This window comes from Leucopleurus acutus (assembly GCF_964270905.1).
Source record: "Leucopleurus acutus genome assembly, chromosome: 17".
Lineage (NCBI taxonomy): Eukaryota > Metazoa > Chordata > Mammalia > Artiodactyla > Delphinidae > Leucopleurus > Leucopleurus acutus.
The window spans coordinates 28,295,309-28,317,483 of NC_139159.1; the positions used below are offsets into that span (position 1 = coordinate 28,295,309).

Here is a 22,175-nt window from a genome sequence, read left to right on the forward strand (position 1 = left end):
AAGTTCTGGAAGATGCAGGAATGTGTTTGAAACCACATCTACAAGGCCGCTCAGCTCCATTTTGAATCTGAATCAGTTAATCCATTTTGATTTTTAAATGCATTCTTTCCTTTAATGGTTAAAGCAGATGTACAATGCATGTTTGACGTAAGGTAGGCTGTTCCAGTTAGCATAAAGCCAAATCATCTATAAGCCAGAATGACTTCCCCATGCCTCAGTATGTGAAAATTTCTTCCGTCACTAGTGAGGAACCACGGAAGATTTTAGTTTAGGATAGTGACTGGTCCAGGGTTGAGATAAATATTTTGTCTCCATTTAAAAATATTCCCTTGACCCAGAAAGCAATGTAACCAGGAGGGTTCTTGGACCTTATTTGGGTATTGTTTTCCTACCTGGAATGCCATTCTGTCCAGAACACACTGTGAGCTAGCAAGACTCTGTTCAGTCATCTATGGATGACTTCCTTTTATAAAACATTCCCACTACCCACAGGAATATACAGTTGGCTTAAATGCTTCTGTGCTATTCCTAGCACTGGCCCTGATGCACAGCAATTCTGTTTCCTCCACTGAACTATGAATGCTTCCAGGAACGAGAATGGCCTTCATCTTATTCCTCACTGCATAGGGAGGTGCCTGGCACAAGTAAGGCATCCAGTAGACGCAATAACCTGGGGGAACAACTTATAGGTCTGTAAGACTACAGGTCTGTAAAAACAAACTGCTGTGAAATCGCCTTCAGAAGTCAGTCGCCTACAATGCAAAAATCATACACAAGAGCCACAAACGAAAGACGCATTCCCTGCCCAACCACCACAGGCCAGGCAAAATGTTTCGCTTTACGGCAAGTCTCAGGAGTCGCGCCGTAGATACCGTAAAAGGGAGGGAAGGCCTCGTTGGGGAAGCTCAGGCTTCTGGCTTTGCGACACCGTCGGGGCGGGAAAGTGCCGGCTGTCGGTTGGAGGAAGTCGGCCCGCCCCCTAGGGCCGGACTTCCGCGCACCCCGGAGGCGTGTTCCGGCCTTTCAGACCCCCCGCTGGGCGCCGGTTAAGACCCATCTCGCCGTCGCCGGTGCCATGGAGGCGCCGGTGGAGCCGGAAGTCGAGAATGAGGACGGCGAGAGCCGCTGCGGGGATCTGTGCTTCATGGACAAAGGCCTGCGGAGGTAAAGGGCAGCTTTACCGGAGACCGCACGGCAGGGGCCGAGGGCGGCGGGCGGCCTCGGTGGAGCGGAGGCGCGGGGCAGCTTTACCGAGACCGCACACGAAGGCGTCTGGCTGTCGCCCGGCGTTCTCCGCCACAACTGCGCTGCTGAAGTGCCAGATCCAAATCCAATGAGCCCCCTTTCCTTTCCTCCAGGGACTAATGAGCACCCTGGAAACTGCCCCACGTCCTGGTTCCCTGCCGGCGTTTGACCATCCTCCCTTCTTCGCTGGTTCTCCTTTCTTTGCTGGCAACTATTTCTTTGCTTGCCCTATAATTGTTGGTCTTCGCGGGTTCTGTCCTATCCTTTGCTCTTTCTCTATGACAGAAAGTGGCAAAGTAGTATCTCTGGCAGCCGTAAAGCAAGAGTTTGCTGCTCTTCATTGGTTTTGCCTTGATTGTCTTAGCTCCTGGTCCAATTACTTTGCAGAGCCCTGTGATACATATACTGTTATACTTCTTGAAAATACTAAACATAACATATTTAGTTCACTGCTTTCCTCTTTCATGCAGCCCAAATTTGTTCACGATACTAGGCTCTTGGTTCTGCGTTGCTGATTGGTCCCTCGCTGCCTTTTCAGTCTTACCTCTTACCCTTTCTCCGGTTACACCCTGTGATTAGCCACACTAAGCTACAAGCGGGCAGTTCCATAGTGGGCTTCTCTGTGCCTTTCCACATACTGTTCCTTTGTTGCCTGCCCTCTCTGTGCACCTTGCTGATACTTAAAGCAACTTGTTCTGGATCCTGATCTAAAATTTGCCAGAAAGCCCCAGGAAGGTGTTTTTCAAAAGAATATTTATATTTAATAATAGCTGCCATTTACTGAATGCCATTTATGCGTGCATGTTACATATATTATCACAAATCCTCACAACAATTCTGCAAGGTAGTAACTTTACGAGGGACAGATCTGAGATTCAGAGGATCTATATAACTTTCCCAACATCGTGCAGCTGGTGGATTAAGTTTGAATTCAAAACCATTTCTATCTAATTTCACTGTCTGCTTTTTCGGCTATACTACATTATATGCACAATACTAATTTCCAGAAACCGAAATGCTTCAGAAACTAGATGGCTGTCATTAAGAGCATGTGTTAATAGCATAACGTCTGGTATTAAGTAATAGCTCAGTAAATGACAGAAGCAAGATAATTGGAAAATATTTGAAACAGTCACATTTAGAGATTGCCAGTTTGAAATTTAGAAATGCTTTATCTTTTCTGCCAGGGGTTCTTATGTGCTTCAGACTGAAGACTAAAGGATAAGTTGAATGACCTTGTGACTTATTCATACTTTTAATGTTTTAATTTTAAATTTGAGATTCTTAATGCAAATTTGGAAGCAAACTTGAATTCCTTGTTTTCCCTTTACTCCCTGACTGGTAAACTTCTCATTTTCCTGCTACTAGATTTCCTACAGCTTTACTATAGCTGCTATAGAACATAGAACAGATGCCAATGACATTGTGTGTCCCAGTTCAAGCATCTCTGAATTATGTGCACTGTAGTTTATATTCCTGGAACTCCTATCTTCAGAAGAGGTTCCAGTTAAAAATAGCAGTAATTGACAGAATGAAGAGATGAGTTCCATTTAGAGGAGATGCTTTCCAAATTTCAGCAAGGGAGGACAGGGACTGTTTCACTACGAATAGCAATAACTAATGGTTTATTTTGAAATCAACTACATTCTGGGTTAAACAGACATAGCAGACAGTGAAGAGAATAAGATTGTAAACTCCAGTGCCAGATCTGTATTTATACTGACTCAATTTGGTAATAGCTACAAGAATTTGGACAAGTTATTTAATTTCTGTAAACCGTGGCATCTTTAGATACCTACTGCTTGGAGTTGTGAGGATTAAATGGGCAGAGGAAACAGGTTTAGAGAGGTTAATTCATTTACTCAAGTAACACAGCAAAAGTGGTAGAGTGCAGATTTGAATTTGGGGTGTTATGATTCCAGGAACTGACTTTACAAATAACTGCTTTCACTTAGTGCTGATGACTTTGTTTGCATATAAAAGCTAGAAATGCTCGGTATCCCTTGCCTCTCTTGATAATGGTCCAAAATACTGGTTAGTTGTAAGAAGCAGTGTACCTTATGAGACATTTCAAGGCTACCACAAGTAGGAAGGATTTTATTATAGAATGAATAGAGTACATACTTACTATCTACATGCTGTTTGGTTAATTTTATTTATTTGGTCATGATTTTTAAATCCATTTTTTACTTGTTTTTGAAAATATATATTTTCCTTTGTAGCATATCAGAGTTATCTTTAGATTCAGCCCTTCGTGCCGTCAATCTTCATTGCAATAACATCTCGAAGATCAAAGCCATTGATCACATTTGGAATTTACAACATCTAGATCTGTCATCTAATCAAATAAGTCAAATTGAAGGGCTAAACACACTGACAAAACTACGTACTTTAAACTTGTCCTGCAATTTGATCACAAGAATAGAAGGTTTGTAAGTGATTTTCATCTAATACTTTGCATAAGGGAGTTGATTTAAGTCCATTTTTCATCTTCTTCCCAAAAGAGTGGGATAAGTATTATCATAAACTTTTCAAAACTGACCCTAAAACTCTACATAAAAAGTTTTCTTCTAGAAAAGTTATCAATTTAAAAAATATATATTTTGTAAAATACCAACAGAATTGATTTCACTGTTATCAGACTGTAGATTTGCTTCAGAGCAGTCTGAAATAGTATTGTAATACTATATAACTAATTAATTGATTATTTGAATCTTATAATGGCTTTATTTTGTTTTAGGACTTAAAGCACTAACTAATCTGACTAGACTGAATTTATCTTATAACCACATAAATGATCTTAGTGGTAAGTTGATATGCTTATGTTTTCTATAATGCTGAGTATTTGCCATGTATAATGAGTTAGACTGAGCTGTGCATGTTGAAAACTGAATAATCCAGTTTTTGACCAAAAATCTTATCTAGAGGGTGTTTCTCAGTCATATTTGTTTTTTGTTGGTGCTAAAGCTACAGCTGAATAAAAAACTAGGAATAAAAACCAGAGTAATCAGTAACAGAAAAAACTTGGTTAGAAAGAACCTACTTTGGGAGAATAATGTTTTAATCTTAGATAATTAATATACTATTATGTAGAGAGAGATAGTTCCAGCAGAACTTTTTACAATGATGAAAATATCCTGTATCTGTGCTATCTGGTATGGCAATCAGTAGACAGATATGGCCTTTGAGCACTTGAAATGTGGCTAGTACACTGAGGAACTGAATTTGTAATTTTATTTAATTTTAATTAAATTTTTATTTAAATTTAAAAAGCCACATGTGGCTAGTGCTACCATATTGGACAGTGTAGGTATTTAGCATTCCAAAGGCTATAGCAAATTAACAATCAAGGTTTTTCTTTCAAAGATTTATTATTATTTATTTAATTTATTTTTTTGGCTGTGTCAGGTCTTAGTTGAGGCATGCGGGATCTTTTATTGTGGTGTGTGGGCTTCTCTCTACCTGTGGCATGCAGGTTTTTCTTCTCTAGCTGTGGCACGTGGGCTCCATAGTTGTGGCACATGGGCTCCATAGTTGTGGCACGCGGGTTCCAGAGCGCATGGGCTCTGCAGTTTGTGGCATGCAGGCTCTCTAGTTGAGGTGCTCAATAGTTGTGGCACGCAGGCTTAGTTGCCCTGCAGCATGTGAGATCTTAGTTCCCTGACCAGGGATCAAACCCACGTCCCCTGCATTGGAAGGTGGACTCTTTACCACTGGACCACCAGGGAAGTCCCAGGATTTTTTTTTAATTTTCTTTTTGACTTTACCATATATAAGAAGGTTAAAACTTGTTAATCTTTTAATTGATTAAAGTGATACACTGATAAAATGAACGGAGTTTTATGATAATTCTTAAAATTATCTGTCAGAACTAGCAGAATTTCTCTAATTATCTTCATAATCCTTATCAGTATTTGAAACAGTCTTATTCATTTGTTTGTTCTTCTCCCCTGCTAGAAAAATACGACCCTATGCCAGGTATTTAGTACACAAAAGAATAAAATACAATGACCTAGTCCCTACCCTTAACCAAAGTAGCAACAGTATTTTAATTTTTAAAAACCTTTTTCCCCCAAAATGTGGAAGTATTAGAATTGAGTATTAACTGTAGCTCTGTCTCTGCTGTGTGATGCTGAGCAAAGTATATTGTTCTTTGGATGCAATTTCCTTAACTGAAAAATGTTAATTTTGGATAATATAGTTCATTCATTTACTTCTATAGTGATGAAAAAATAACAACAACAAATAGATAAAGTTCTTATCACAGGGCTTACATTGTAGTGGGGAAGTAAAACAAATAAATGAGATCATGTCAAACCACCCCAAAAAATAAGCAAAAGATTTGAGCAGACCCTTCCCCAAGAGGATATCCAAGTTGCAAACGAGCCCATGATTTAAAAAAATGTTTAGCATCCTTAGTAATTAAGGAAATGCAAATTAAAATCATAATGAGATCCACTTCATACCTACTAGAGTAGATATACTTTTAAAAACTTAAAATACAAAACACTGGTGAGATTGTGGAGCAACTAGAGCTTGCATACATCACTGGTAGAATTCAAAATGGTAAAACTACTTTGGAAAACGGTTTGAAGGTTTCTTATAATGTTAAACAAATACTTAGCGTATAATCATGCATTTCTACTTCTAGTTGTTTACCTAAGAAAAATGAAAACATGTCTAATCAAAGACCTGTACATGAATGTTAATATGATTATATTACTTTTTAATATAATCATGTTTATATGATTATTCATAATCTCCAAAAACTAGAAACCACCCATTTGTCTATCACCTGGTAAATGGATAAACAAATTGTGATACATCCACAGGATGGAACACTACTTGGCAATAAAAAGGAATGAACTATTGATATATGCAGCAACATAGATAAATCTAAAAATAATTATACTAAGTGAAAGGAGCCAGACACAAAAGATTACGCTGTATGATTCCATGTATATGATATTCTGACAAAACCAAAGATACAGGGGCAGAATGAGATCATTAGTTACCAGGGGTTGAAGATGAGGAGAGAAGATTGATTTACGTAGGGACACAGTGATTTGGGTGGTGAAAATGTTCTGTGTCTCCATTGTAGGGGTTACATAACCGTATATGTTTGTTAAAGCACATCAAACTCTACTGTATATATTTTCTGCAAACATAAGTTCTAATAGATAATTCTTAGAATGATAATATTTTATATGTTCAGAAACACTTCAGTAAGTAAATAATGACAGTTCATACGATTAAGAACATACAAAAACACTAAGGCATGATCAAGCTTGCCATGATAAAGGCAGTAAGAAGGCTACTGTGGCTAGAGCATAGCAAATGAGGGATTAATGTGCTAAGAAAAGAGATAACAAAACAGGCAAAAGTCAGATCACGTACAGCATCGTAAGCAGGGTAAAAAGTTTGTATATTATTCTAAGTACAATAGGAAACCATTGGAAGGCTTTAAACAAGTAAGTGACTCAATACATCTGTTTAAAGGATCACTTTGGCTGCTGAGTGGGTGAAGAATGGACTTCAGTAGGACGGTGAAAGTCAGGTGGCAAGAAGCTCTTCCCGTGGTCTGGATGAGAGATGATGGAGACTTGGACTAGGATGGAAACAATGTAGAGGAGTAAATACATTATGTTTTGCATGTGGAGTTCATAGAACTTGCTGATGGATTGAGATGAGGAGATGAAGGGAGAAGGAATCAAAGATAATTAAGAGTTATCTTTGTAGTAACAGGTGGTTGATGGTACTATTTCCTGACATGGGGAAGATTGGAGGAGGAACAGGTTAGAGATGAAGGGGTAAGAATGAAGGATCCTATCTTAAATTCGAGAGCCCTATTAGATATGTGTGTGTGTATGTGTATGACCTGCGATTTGGGGGTAGGGCATCAGGGTTGGTGTTGTAGATTTGGCACATCAGTGCTGTTTGTTGCTGTGACACTATAGGAGATTCTGAAGAGTGTATGAATAGAGGAGGGGGCGACCAGGAATGCGCCCTGGGGCACTTTAAAATCAAAACGTAAAAGGGACATGAAGTTGCAATATAAGAGAAAGAACCAGTAACATGGAACAGGAACTTAGAAATGTGGTAGTAAATTAAGAAGAAATGCTGAGTACTCATAAGAATGCTTGACGGGAAATCTGATCCTGTAGTGGTCAAAGACTTTTCTGAGGGTGTGACAGATGAACAGAAGTTAGTGTTGAGGACTATGAAGAAAATAAGAGGCAACCCTGTAAAAAAGGTGAGTAGAAGTTAGCCAGATATGATAAAGATCATTGAGGAGAGAATTCCAGTCAGGTTGAAGAAATTGAAGGGGGGGGGGAAGGTGAGTAAAGTTGAATTTATACATGGAGAGTACTAAACTAGGCAAAATTGAAAAATAAGACCTTCATCAGAACAGTGTAGAGTGTATCTCAGAATGGTCCTTCCAAAAGAAGGAAGGCTAGGGCATTCAGCCATGGATGATTCTCCTTTTGTTGAGGGGTTCCTGGAGGTGTTAACTCCTTCACATTTCTGAGCTAAACTCTTGCTCAACAAGCTCCATTTTAAAGAAAATTCTGAGGCATGGCCCCTGTCCACCACAGCTGCAGTGAAGTCAGGCTGGCCAGGGAGATGTGCCAGGAACCAGTAGCCTCTGCTACAAACCTAGTTTCTAACATTACCATGCTCTAGATAATCTCATGCAAGAAATGTTACCAGGGAGCTAAATCAAATGGGTGCTATTTATATTTATTTTATGCTCAAACCAATGAAATTGGAGTGTTAGCTTATGTCTCCTAATTAAAAATAATGTGTTGATTGAGAGCCTGAAGCCATCGCTTTATTCTTATTCTCATAAAAGTACATGGGCCTGGGGAGGCCCATTTGTTTTGTTTAAACAGCCCAGGTACGCCTGGGCTAAGGCTCAAAGAGATGCCAAACCTTTGTTTCTTCAAAACAACAATTGACTTTGCTGATACCCTGTTCATTAGATATAGCTGTTTACAGAAGGGTCTTATTAATGCTACTCCTTTGCCTCTTGAAATACAACCTATATAAAAATTATTTTTAGTTAGCTGTTAGAAAAATTACTGTTGTGACATCAAAAACATTTTTTTTCCTGTTGCAGGTTTGATGCCCCTTCATGGAATTAAACATAAACTTAGATATATTGACCTACATAGTAATTGTATAGATAGTATCCATCACCTACTTCAGTGTACGGTAGGATTGCGCTTCTTGACTAATCTTATTTTGGAGAAAAATGGAGAAGATAATCCTGTCTGTCATTTGCCAGGTATGATCAATTAATTTAATACTTTTTGTAACAGTTGATTTTCAGAGCTCCTTTATTTCCTGCAACTTGTATTTATGACCTCCTTGAATTTGTCTTAAGCTTTGCAACTTTTTATTATGTATTTGGAAAAGTATAATTGCAAATAAATTATTTTATAAGACAAATTAAATTGCTGTTAAAAGAGGAACACAAGCTGAAGAGATAAGTAATTCTCTTTAGACAGTTTTATATTTGATAAGTGAATGCCTCAAAATTAAATTGTGCTTATGATATATTCTTATAGTATAATACTAAGCAGCCATAAAAAAGAATATAGAATCTCTTTAGCTACTGATAAGCACTTATCTCCAAGATATATTACTGTTAAGAGAAAGAAAAGCAAGTTGCGAAACATTGTGTATAATACGCTCCCATCTGTGTGCAAAGGATAACGTGTGTGTGTGTGTGTTTGCTGAGTATATATATATATAAAATACCTAGAAGGATACACAAAAATCTGATAATAGTGGCTAACTTCAGTATTAGGTAGGTAGGGATCAGGAAATGAGAAAAGGGCATCTAGGAATCAGGAAATGTTAGGAAAACTTTTTACTGAATACCTTTTGAATTTTACACCATGTGAATGTGTTAAATTATTAACAAGTAAATGACTTTTTTAAGAAGAAATCTTAAACTTAATATGAGCTTAGACTTATTAAGATACAAGATATATAGAAGATGCTGCTGAAATGCCATTTGATCTAATTCAAAATCATTGAGGTTGGCAAAGATAAAGCAGACCAGACTGCCATTTCTAGAACTTATTTATCTCAAAGTGCTTAACCCAACAATAAGATACAAACGTAGAATATGAATATACATTCTAAAGATGTGTTTGGGTAGAAGTTGGCTGCAGAGGCTGTGTTCTCATTAATATGCAGCTATGAGAAGGCTTTTCCCAGAATGGAAACCTATTTTGATAATTTTACTTTGCAGAAGAATATATTAGATTTGAGATCAACTATTTTCCTAAGCCCATATAATGATAGAGTCTCCCTAAAAATCAGAGCAGATTTCCATTTTGGGGGGAAACTCTTTTCTTGGAAAAAAAACCTTATTCCTAAGACAACTTTAATTTACTGACCCACAAGTTGGATTTTTTTCCTAATAATCTCATCTCAAGAACCTCTAGTTCCTATAGTTTGAACCTTTGTTTTTCACTTTCTTTCCTAGATGAGGTAGTTCTCTGAACACAGTTGCCTTCCCCCCAGAATTATTACTGAAATTACTTTTCTTTCCTCAAAATTTCTAACATGAATTTTCCAGACTTCTTTCTTTTGTAGTTCTTCCAACCACTTTATTTTACTTGGTTTTAAAATTTATCAAAATTGAAGTGTTTCTATTAGCCTAAACACCAAATTAATGTTAATTTGCCAGACTTCTCATATGTAATTAGGGAAAATAAACATATTCTTAAATACTTGATAGATTGTCTGTTTTAATCCTAGTTATATAGAATTTAAGAGGAGAAAGTAGGAATGTTTAAGTTTGTTAATGCTTATGGCCTCACTAGCAAAATTCTTGCTTCTCTGATTGTTATTCTCATCATCCTGATTTACATCTGTACTAATCATATTACAAATAAACAAGAGCTATATTTGGTTTTCTGTCTGGAATAAATCGCTACTGGTTTCATGCATTTATAGCTTTACAGCAATTTTATAAAAGATAGATCCAGAAATGATGATTTTTTAACTTTCTGACTTTTCATCAGGAGGGTTGTTTGGGAGGGATTGGGGGGTAGTGTTTTGTTTGTTTTGTATTTAATGATTATGTACTGGAGAAGAACTAAGTAGTTTTTTATTACACGTTTATTAGTTGCATTCCAGGACTAATTTTATCATTCAGGTGATATATCTGGTAGCTGATAAATTTACTTCATTCTAGAAATAATTAACCTTTCTTTTTATGCTTGAGTTTTCATTTTGAATGATTTGTTTCCAAGGGTACAGAGCAGTTATGCTCCAGACTTTGCCACAGCTTAGAATCCTAGATTGTAAGAACATATTTGGTGAACCAGTAAATATGGCAGAAATAAACTCATCACACCTACAGTGCTTTGAAGGTCTTTCGGATAATTTAGTTTCTTCTGACTCTCCCCTAAATATAAGTGAAAATGAGGTATAGTATGTTTTTTTTTCCTAATATAAAAGATATCTTCAGATTTTAATTAATAAATAAATGTAAATTTAAAGGATTTTGGTTTGTTTCTGTGTCCTAGATCTCTGATGGTATGCCAGTGGTAACACCACCTATCGATGAGGTAGCTCCCTTGGATCACTTTGTAAGTACACCAGCAGATACTGGTTTGACATCCTTTATATCTGTGTGTCCTTCTGAGCCAGAGAAAGTTAATAATGAAAATGATTTTCAGAATGAGATGAAACTTCAGAAATTAGATGACCAAATTTTACAGCTTCTCAGTGAAGTAAATATTTTTCCTACTTTTCTAAGCAGTGTGTTTGTTGGAGAAAAAAATAGTAAAAAAAATGTGCAATAAAATTGCATACAAGCTGACCCACCAGAAACAGTCTATATTTATTGCATTGGTGTGTATGTTTATTTTTTTTCTTTAAAATAGGATTCTATTGTAGTAGTAGTGGTAGAAAAAACATACTTTTTTCACTCATTTTCCTTAATGTCCTCCTTCAAATCTTCATTATGTAATTCTTTTGTTGTTCTGCAACAAAGGAATTATTTGTTATTATTTCCACCCACCCACCTTTTATTTCAAGTAAATAGAACTCTTTGGATTCAGTGCTTACTAACATAGAGGATATGTGAGCTACTTTTGGCCTCTACTTTCTCTTCAGTTGTTTCATGGTCAAAGCCACTTCTATAACCTATAGCTAAATGGCAAGTTATTTTATATAATTCCTGCTTCAATTCCTGTTTACAGCAGACCCTTACCAAATAACCTCTGCTTTCTTGAAATACTAATCCTTTTTTACTCCTGCTACTAGTTCTCTGGTTTTTAGAAATTTTGAACTATGTGGTTGATCCGTAATTCCTAGAATTTACTACTATTTGAGTCTCCAACCTTCTCTCTAGCATCCTTGCTCTGACCTATACTGACAGTTGTTTCCTTGAACACTACACCTCCCAGAATGCAACGGATTTTTCCTTTATCCCCTACCTGGACATGGAGGAGAAAGACTGTGGGATAGGCCCAAAAGGCTATTAGTCAAAAGTCAGTTTGACCTAGAAATTTGTAGTTGAATTTTAATATTTAAATTTTTTCTCAAAATGGGGGTGGGTAGTGGAAAATGCTTATGGAATGATTATGGTTCGATGGGTTGTTAATAATCCTGAACTATTGTCTTAGCTATAACATTAGCAATGCTTGATAAACATGAGGTCTACCTTAGGTGGGTGCGTGAATAAGACTATAAGGATTCTGTGTGCCAAAAATCCCTAGAGATTTCAATTTGGGCCACAGAGGTAGATTGTAGTAGAACTGGGACAAGAATGCTGGCAGATGCATTCTTTGACATCATTGATAACATATTACTGAGGTACTAGGCTCTTCATCTCTTCAGGTTTCATCTTCCATCTTAGAATGGCTGACTCTTCTTTCTCAATGTCAAAACTTAGATTTAAGCTTAATAACCTAAATTTGAAGTGAAATTTTCAGCTTCTCTTATGCCATCCTCATTTCATTCTCACAATAACTCAATCAGGTAGATAGAGATTAGTATATCGTTGTTCTTGTTATATAGAAAAGAAACTCAGTTTATTTAAGAGTCCTTTATTTTAGTGAGGCAGAGTTGAACTTCAAACGCAAATGTCCTGATATCCAATCTGGTATTCTTTCCATTGTCATGCTTCTTATTCAGTTAGTGATAATTCTTCCTACTTTATAACTACGAATAGGAGTCTAGCTCTCTGGAGGAAAAAGGATGATTTGTTGCTATGCATATAAAATTGTTTAGGAGAAGGACTTCTTGTTTGCTAACTTACTTGGTATAAAGGGTAAACATACAATTTGAATTTCAGTTGATATATACACTTAAATTATAAGTGAAGTCATAAAGTTACTCAAAATATGCTATAATATAATGATGGTTATTCTTCTTAATTACTGGACTTATAATTGTTACACTGATTTTGAGAATTCTGTCTGTGAAAGGCTGTTTTGTCTTTAAGTTTTCATTTTATCCCCACCATTTTATTATGAACATTTTAAAACTTAGAGCAAATTTAAGAGAATTTCTTAGTGAATTAGCAGGATACCCACCAACTAGATTCCACCATCAACATTTTACTCTACTTATTTCATCATATGTCTATCCATCTACTCATTTATCAAACTATCTTATTTTATGACACATTTTAAAGTGAATCACACGTATCAGTATACTTCCCCCTAAATACTTAAGCCTGCATATCATATCATTATAGTTCAGTATTTTTTTACAGTTTTTTTTACTTTCACTTTTTTTTTTTTTTACTTTTGATGTAAAATAGAGATGTGTGTATTCCCTGAATTGACAGTACATAGGCCTGTTACCCAAACGTTTATGAAGGTGAGCGTCACTGTCCTAAAATGTTCCCTTGTGCTGCTGCTCACAGGGGTTCCTCTACTGCACTTCCCACCCTCGCCATCACTTTTCTCATTTTTTTTGACTATAGACTATTTAATACTCCTTCCAGAACCTACTATAAGTGGAATCATACAGTGTATATACTCTTTTGTGTAAGGCCTCTTTCACTCAGAATAACCTTGAAATCAGTCCATTATTATGTGTATCAGTAGTTTGTTTTTATCGCTGCGTGGTATTCCGTTGTATGGGTATACCACAGTTTATTTTTCCATTATCCCTATTGATATACCACTGGGTTCTTTCCAGGTTTGTGGATAAAACTGCTATGAAATTACAGTACAAGTCTTTTTGTGAACTTAGGTCTTCATTTCTCTTCAGTAAATAGCTAGAACTAGAATTTCTAGATTATAGGGTAGGTGTTTGTTTAGTTATATAAGAAACTGCCAGAGCTTTCCCAAGGTGATTGTTCCATTTTATTCCCACCAACAATGTAAACTGACTGTTCCAGTCGTTCCATATCCTCACCAATGTTTGGTGTTAGCACTGATTTTATTTTAGCCATTCTAGTAGGTATATACTGATATTCATTGTGACTTTAATTTGCATTTCACTAATGATCAGTGATGTTAAGCACTTTTTCATGTACTTATTGAATCTTTTGTGCAGTGTTCAGAAATTTTGCCCACATTTTTATTGAGTGATTAGTCTATTACTGAGTTATAGGAATTCATTTTATATCTTGAATACTAATGTTTTGTCAGATATATTTTCTCCCAATCTGTGGGTTGCTATTCACTTCCTTAAGGGTCTTTTAATAAGCAGCAGTTTTAATTTTACTGATTTTTATTGTCTAGTTCTATCAGTTGCATGTGAGATGTTAGATTCTTCAACTATGATTGTGGATTTGTCTATTTCTTCCTTTAATTCTCTCAACATTTGCTTGTCATATTTTAAAGCTCTCTTACTAAGCACATACACATTTATGACTACTTTTTCTTCCTATTTAACTGATTCTTTTATCATTATGCAATGTAAATTTATGTTTTCACTCAATTTCGGAATTTTTGGACATCATTGCTTCAAATATTTCTCTGTCCCATTCTCTTTCCTCTTTTTTCAAATTCCATTTAGACCTTTTGAGGTGTCCCACAATCCCCTGATGCTCTGTCGGTTTTATCAACTTTTTTTCTCTGTATTCTTCATATTGAATAAGTCCACTGAACTCTTTTCAGGTTTACATATTCTTTCTTTTATCACCTCATTCTATATTAGTCCAGCCAGTCAATTTTTACTTTAGACATTGTATTTTTCAGTTGTAAAATTTCCATTTTTTAAAATAATTTTTACTTGTCTGCTGAATTTCCTTTTCATTCATGATAAGCACTTTTTATATCATTGAGCATACTTATGATCACTGTTGTAAAGTTCTTCTCTGCTTATTTGAACATTTAGGTCCTCTCAGGTCTCCACTGATTGTCATTTCTCTTGAGAATAGGTCATATATTCCTGGTTCTTCCTACTGTGAGTAATTTTGGATTTTGTCCTGGACAGTGTGAATGTTACTTTGTGGAGAATCGAGATGCTGCTATAGGCCTCCAAAGAGTGTTAATAGTTTTGTTATAGCAAGCATTTAACTTGCTTTGACTAACTGCTGCTTTTTTTTATCCTTTGCTGGGCTTCTTGCAGTCTATTCCATACTATCCTCAGATTCTTCAGACCCAAAAGTTTGTGGGTTTCCCACTTGAGTTTTAAGACTCCCTACGTAGTGCCAATTGTGCTGTTTTCTTAGGATAAAAGCCATAAAGCAGAAACAATCCATTCTGGTCATATTTCCAGGTGTCTACTCTCCTCTAGAATAAGACTACTTTTGTTCACTTTCCAGGATTCCAAGTAGTGTTGTTGTTGTTTTGTTTGTATTTTTCCCCAGTTTGTAATTGTTATGTTGAGAGCATCAACCTCATAGGAGCTTACTTGTGCATACCAGAAGTTGAATCCTTTGTCTTTAATTCCAAACATACCTAGTTTATAAATCCTTAATCTTGTAAAAAGTTATAACATTTTAGAAAATGTCAAATTATGTTCTTTTATACCAAATTAAACTTTTAAAAAACTTTGTTTTTTTTTATTCTAGACTTCTAATTCTTTAATAGATAATGTTCCTGAGAAAGATCTCAGACCAAGAAGAGACACAGATGTGACTTCTGAAAGTGACTGTGGAAACAGAAAAGAATGCAATAGAAAAATTCCTCGAAGATCAAAAATCCCATATTATTCCAAAACTATTCAAACTGTTAAGCGCCACAGTAAAAACAACAGTGCTTTTATAAGGTACTTCTTTTAGTTCTAGGAATTCAGATAAGGCACACAGAAGTTACTATTGCTGGCTTCTTTCTTAAAGCTATCTCATGGTAATATTTTTTTTACTATTCTAATGTCAAAAGATTTGAGTTTTCAGCCTTGCAGCCTCAAATTTAGTCAGTACTTTCATATAAATTTATAGAAAAGGCTCTCTTTATGCTGGATTGTCATTACCTAAGTTGTGAAAAATAGTTATAAGTATTATACATTTCATTGAGTTATTTTTTGTGGTTTTTTCTTTGCAGTTGTAATCGTAAAATGAAACCACCTTTCTTTAAAGAATTACACATAAGATCATCTTTAGTGAACAATAATATATTAGAAGAATCAGAAAAGCAGAAGACTGAAATAATTAAAGTAAACAACGGTAGCTCAGAAAATGCCACTTACCGGGTATGATTTAAGAGATTAAGAAAAAATTGGATATGAATAATCTTATTTTTAAATTCGAAGTTAGTCCCAGAAAAACTATGCATGTTTTTATGAGCAAAAAAATATTTTGTGTAATTTTATTGGGGGTTGCGGTTGGGTTATTTTCCCCTTCCTGATTTCCAGATTTTGTGTAATGTTACTATTTTTGTAATTTTTAAAGGAATGGAAATTACACATTTATTTAAGATCAGATTTCAGTGAAATCATTTTGTTGTATGCTTGTGGAGGAGAAAACATGTCTGAATTTTTGAATTCTTCCTAAAGCAGTGATTCCTAACTTATGAGTCTCAGACTCCTTTAAATATCTAAGGAAATCTATGGGTTTTTGCAGAGAAACTTCCTTAGAGAAACTCATAAAATGTTGTATATAATTTCAGGGTATTCATGGGCTCTCCTGAAACCCAGTTTTGGACCCATGGATTCCAGATTAAGAGGCATTCAAGAATTTTAAAATTCTTCAATATTTTCCTTAATCATTCACATGTTGTTAAGAATTTTTAGCACACATTGATTTATTTTATATTTTTTATTAACTTACCCTTATTTTACTGTGAACAACTGGTTATACTTAGGATTGTAATGTGCACTATTCTTCCAATAGTATGATTACTTTTTGAAACAGTTCACATCTTTCATGCTATTGGTTTTGTCTCCTTATTCTTAGGTATAAAGGCCTTAATATTTAGAAAATAATAAAAATCATTATGACAATAATAATAGCAGCTAACATCTATTGAGTGGATATTTTGTGCCAGACACTGTTCTGCATGCTTTACTTCCATTCTTTTGGTTAATTCTCACCACAGCCCTTTGAATTAGATGCTCTTATTCCCACATTATAAATGAGAAAATTGAGGCAGTGAGAGGTTAGGTAACTTTTCCAATTTCACATAACAATATTGTTTTCTTTCAGGCACTAGTTGAGGAACTAGATCAAGAGAGAGAGAAGAGATGGAAAGCTGAACAAACTGAAAAGAAACTTATGGATTATATTGATGAACTGCATAAACATGCAAATGAAAAAAAAGATATTCATAGCCTGGCTCTTCTTACTACAGATAGGTAAGGGGAAAGTCTGTAAACCTTAAGTTATCTCATAGCACAAAGAATGCTGAACTTGGAACGCCTTAGTTTAAACTAGCTGTAGTATGATAAAAAAAAACTATGCATATGGTTTTAGTTTGAACTAACTTAAAGATTTAGGGCTTTGTCAGTTTTTTACATTAACAAAGGATTCAGGATATTAATTTGAGCCCTCAAGCTGGGAGATGTCAGATCGATAAAAAAAAAGTATTATAAGTGAAAAACAGGAAGAGTGTAGAGCTGGGATTGGCAGACTTTTTCTGTAAAGGACGGGGCTTGGCACATTTTTTCTTTAGGCATTCTGGGTCATAATCAGTCTCTGTTGCATATTCTTCTCAACAATGGGCTTCAGTACCAGATAACCCAAGTTTCTTAATTCTAATGTTTTCATTCCATCTTATTCCATTTCCCGTTTTATCTTTTTTTTCCTGTAGTAAATTATGTAATACAGGATTGTCTTATTCCAAGATGTGCGAATACCAAACGGTTTTCTGAAATAACAATAACTTTTTTCTTCTGTTTCCTATAGGCAAGTATTTCAAAAGTTATGCTTTTCCTTAAAAGGTTATAAGATTTTTTCCATGGGATTCCTTTCAATTTTTATCTCTTCTCCTTGAATGAGCACCGGGTTTCTAGACTTGGTGTTTGCCAACAAATAGGGCTTAGGAAGTTGCTCTTGGTTTCATTTCTTAGCTGCTTATATAGTAGATAATTCCCTTCCTACAATCTTCATTCATTAGTAAGTTGATGTACACGGCTCCCAGCCCAATTCCCAGGTTCTTTTAAGCATTTAACTAGTAAAGTTGTGTGGTACTGATGTGGTATTTTCTACCCCTCACTACCTGATTCTCTGATTCTTTGTACTTATGGAATATAAGGAAAATTACAATACCAAACGTGTTCCATGAAAACCTCTGTAATTACGCAAGCTACGATGCTTTGTGCTATTACTAGCCAAACCACCACTACCCACCAATTTCTTGCCTTATACAAGACAGTGCTGGACAGGCGTAAAGGAACAGAATGGATAAAATAACTGTCCTCTGACCATCTCAGAAGAAACAGCACTTTTGTTTGCAGTAGGTGCATCGGTAGCCAACATGGTTTAATGATAGATTTGTAGAGACTGTGTGACTCAATGAGTCACAGTCATAGAATGAAAGAGAGGGTATATCTTTTTTTTTTTAATCCAGAAAGATACAAGGCAAAGCCTGAGTGTTCTAAGAGCTGTTATTATTTTAAGTTAGTTCCATTTGCCTTATTGTTGAAATTCCTCCCTGATTTTGGCACTATGTTTTCTCTTGTTTAGAGTCATATGTATATGAATTTTTGTTTTATTCTGTTTTGTAGGTATTATCTAGTGGAATATTAGAGGAAGTTATGTCTGGGGTTGCTAGCCAAATTCTATTTTAATTGGAAAGCTTTGGACACACCTCATCTTTATCCTTCTTTAACCTCTTTGCTGTTGTGCCATGTTCCCTGTGTTACATATTTGTTGTTCTCTTGGAAATTCATCTTCAATCTTTTCTGATTCTTTTTTCATTTATACCCCAAATGTTTTTTGGGGATTAGATCCTCACCAATCTTCATATTCCTTATGTGACTTAGTAGGGACTCTGTTTTCCTCATACCTAAGGCAGGGTCTAGCATCTAGGTACCATGCTGTGAATATATATTATCTCAAAAAGTGAATCTTCTTTACTATGCTTTTAATACCTAACCAATAAGCTCCCAAACCTTTTATCTGTTTTATAGGCCTCCTTGATTAACAAATTGTTCATCTAATCATCTACTAAAAATTTCTTGTCTACATTGCTTGTAAGTGTCTTAAGATCAGCATGTCCTTAGGTTGACTTTTTCCTGCTCCCTTATTCTGTATTCTTTGTTCTAATAAATGGTGTTCCAGTCAGCCACCAAAGCTAGAAATTTCAGAATGATTTTTTTTGCTTCCTTTCTCTTTCTCAAACTTCATAACCAGTTGGTATTGATACCGTCTTCATTCTGCTTAAACGGTGTTGAACTATCTCCTCTCTGTCCCCAGACGGTTGCATCAGTTTAGGCCCTTATCTCTTTTTTTTTTTTTTTTTAACATCTTTATTGGGGTATAATTGCTTTACAATGGTGTGTTAGTTTCTGCTTTATAACAAAGTGAATCAGTCATACATAAACATATGTTCCCATATGTCTTCCCTGTTGCGTCTCCCTCCCTCCCACCCTCCCTATCCCACCCCTCCAGGCTGTCACAAAGCACCGAGTCAATATCCCTGTGCCATGCGGCTGCTTCCCACTAGCTATCTACCTTACTACGTTTGTTAGTGTGTATATGCCCATGACTCTCTCTCGCCCTGTCACAGCTCACCCTTCCCCCTCCCATAACCTCAAGTCCGTTCTCTAGGAGGTCTGCGTCTTTATTCCTGCTTTACCCCTAGGTTCTTCATGACATTTTTTTTCTTAATTTCCATATATATGTGTTAGCATACGGTATTTGTCTTTTTCTTTCTGACTTACTTCACTCTGTATGACAGACTCTAGGTCTATCCACCTCATTACAAATAGCTCAATTTCATTTCTTTTTATGGCTGAGTAATATTCCATTGTATATATGTGCCACATCTTCTTTATCCATTCATCCGATGACGGGCACTTAGGTTGTTTCCATCTCCGGGCTATTGTAAATAGAGCTGCAATGAACATTTTGATACATGACTCTTTTTGAATTTTGGTTTTCTCAGGGTATATGCCCAGTAGTGGGATTGCTGGGTCATATGGTAGTTCTATTTGTAGTTTTTTAAGGAACCTCCATACTGTTCTCCATAGTGGCTGAACCAATTCACATTCCCACCAGCAGTGCAAGAGTGTTCCCTTTTCTCCACACCCTCTCCAGCATTTATTGTTTCTAGATTTTTTGATGATGACCATTCTGACTGGTGTGAGATGATATCTCATTGTAGTTTTGATTTGCATTTCTCTAATGATTAATGATGTTGAGCATTCTTTCATGTGTTTGTTGGCAGTCTGTATATCTTCTTTGGAGAAATGTCTATTTAGGTCTTCTGCCCATTTTTGGATTGGGTTGTTTGTTTTCTTGTTATTGAGCTGCATGAGCTGCTTGTAAATTTTGGAGATTAATCCTTTGTCGGTTGCTTCATTTGCAAATATGTTCTCCCATTCTGAGGGTTGTCTTTTGGTCCTGTTTATGGTTTCCTTTGCTGTGCAAAAGCTTTGAAGTTTCATTAGGTCCCATTTGTTTATTTTTGTTTTTATTTCCATTACTCTAGGAGGTGGGTCAGAAAGGATCTTGCTGTGATTTATGTCATAGAGTGTTCTGCCTATGTTTTCCTCTAAGAGTTTGATAGTTTCTGGCCTTACATTTAGGTCTTTAATCCATTTTGAGCTTATTTTTGTGTATGGTGTTAGGGAGTGATCTAATCTCATACTTTTACATGTACCTGTCCAGTTTTCCCAGCACCACTTATTGAAGAGGCTGTCCTTTCTCCATTGTACATTACTGCCACCTTTATCAAAGATAAGGTGTCCATATGTGCATGGGTTTATCTCTGGGCTTTCTATCCTATTCCATTGATCTATCTTTCTGTTTTTGTGCCAGTACCATACCATCTTGATAACTGTAGCTTTGTAGTATAGTCTGAAGTCAGGGAGCCTGATTCCTCCAGTTCCTTCTTTCGTTCTCAAGATTGCTTTGGCTATTCGGGGTCTTTTGTGTTTCCATACAAATTGTGAAATTTTTTGTTCTAGTTCTGTGAAAAATGCCAGTGGTAGTTTGATAGGGATTGCATTGAATCTATAGATTGCTTTGGGTAGTAGAGTCATTTTCACAATGTTGATTCTTCCAATCCAAGAACATGGTATATCTCTCCATCTATTTGTATCATCTTTAATTTCTTTCATCAGTGTCTTATAATTTTCTGCATACAGGTCTTTTGTCTCCTTAGGTAGGTTTATTCCTAGATATTTTATTCTTTTTGTTGCAATGGTAAATGGGAGTGTTTTCTTGATTTCACTTTCAGATTTTTCATCATTAGTATATAGGAATGCCAGAGATTTCTGTGCATTAATTTTGTATCCTGCCACTTTACCAAATTCATTGATTAGCTCTAGTAGTTTTCTGGTAGCATCTTTAGGGTTCTCTATGTATAGGATCATGTCATCTGCAAACAGTGACAGCTTTACTTCTTCTTTTCCGATTTGGATTCCTTTTATTTCCTTTTCTTCTCTGATTGCTGTGGCTAAAACTTCCAAAACAATGTTGAATAATAGTGGTGAGAGTGGGCAACCTTGTCTTGTTCCTGATCTTAGTGGAAATGCTTTCAGTTTTTCACCATTGAGGATGATGTTTGCTGTGGGCTTGTCATATATGGCCTTTATTATGTTGAGGAAAGTTCCCTCTATGCCTACTTTCTGCAGGGTTTTTATCATAAATGGGTGTTGAATTTTGTCAAAAGCTTTCTCTGCATCTATTGAGATGATCATATGGTTTTTCTCCTTCAATTTGTTAATATGGTTTATCACATTGATAGATTTGCGTATATTGAAGAATCCTTGCATTCCTGGAATAAACCCCACTTGATCATGGTGTATGATCCTTTTAATGTGCTGTTGGATTCTGTTTGCTAGTATTTTGTTGAGGATTTTTGCATCTATGTTCATCAGTGATATTGGCCTGTAGTTTTCTTTCTTTGTGACATCCTTGTCTGGTTTTGGTATCAAGGTGATGGTGGCCTCGTAGAAGGAGTTTGGGAGTGTTCCTCCCTCTGCTATATTTTGGAAGAGTTTGAGAAGGATAGGTGTTAGCTCTTCTCTAAATGTTTGATAGAATTCGCCTGTGAAGCCATCTGGTCCTGGGCTTTTCTTTGTTGGAAGGTTTTTAATCACAGTTTCAATTTCAGTGCTTGTGATTGGTCTGTTCATATTTTCTATTTCTTCCTGATTCAGTCTTGGCAGGTTGTGCATTTCTAAGAATTTGTCCATTTCTTCCAGATTGTCCATTTTATTGGCATAGAGTTGCTTGTAGTAATCTCTCATGATCTCTTTTATCTCTGCAGTGTCAGTTGTTACCTCTCCTTTTTCATTTCTAATTCTATTGATTTGGGTCTTCTCCCTTTTTTTCTTGATGAGTCTGGCTAGTGGTTTATCTATTTTGTTTATCTTCTCAAAGAACCAGCTTT

At 35.9% G+C, this 22,175-nt stretch overlaps 1 protein-coding gene across 2 annotated transcripts in view; it reads left to right on the forward strand.

Moving 5' to 3' along the window:
* Positions 1-1,058: 1,058 nt before the first annotated feature.
* The window catches only part of LRRCC1 (leucine rich repeat and coiled-coil centrosomal protein 1), a 42,250-nt gene continuing 21,133 nt past the window's right edge, over positions 1,059-22,175 (forward strand). Inside the window, exons 1-9 of one of the 2 annotated variants that reach the window (XM_082858838.1) lie at positions 1,059-1,164; positions 3,468-3,673; positions 3,986-4,051; positions 8,366-8,533; positions 10,518-10,693; positions 10,794-10,856; positions 15,248-15,444; positions 15,720-15,867; positions 16,820-16,968. In XM_082858838.1, the coding sequence (XP_082714964.1) occupies positions 1,076-1,164; positions 3,468-3,673; positions 3,986-4,051; positions 8,366-8,533; positions 10,518-10,693; positions 10,794-10,856; positions 15,248-15,444; positions 15,720-15,867; positions 16,820-16,968 (1,262 nt within the window). In that variant the 5' untranslated portion in view covers positions 1,059-1,075. Of the gene's footprint in view, positions 1,165-3,467; positions 3,674-3,985; positions 4,052-6,400; positions 6,870-8,365; positions 8,534-10,517; positions 10,694-10,793; positions 10,857-15,247; positions 15,445-15,719; positions 15,868-16,819; positions 16,969-22,175 lie in introns of those variants that run through there. The other variant, XM_082858839.1, reaches the window with a different exon arrangement.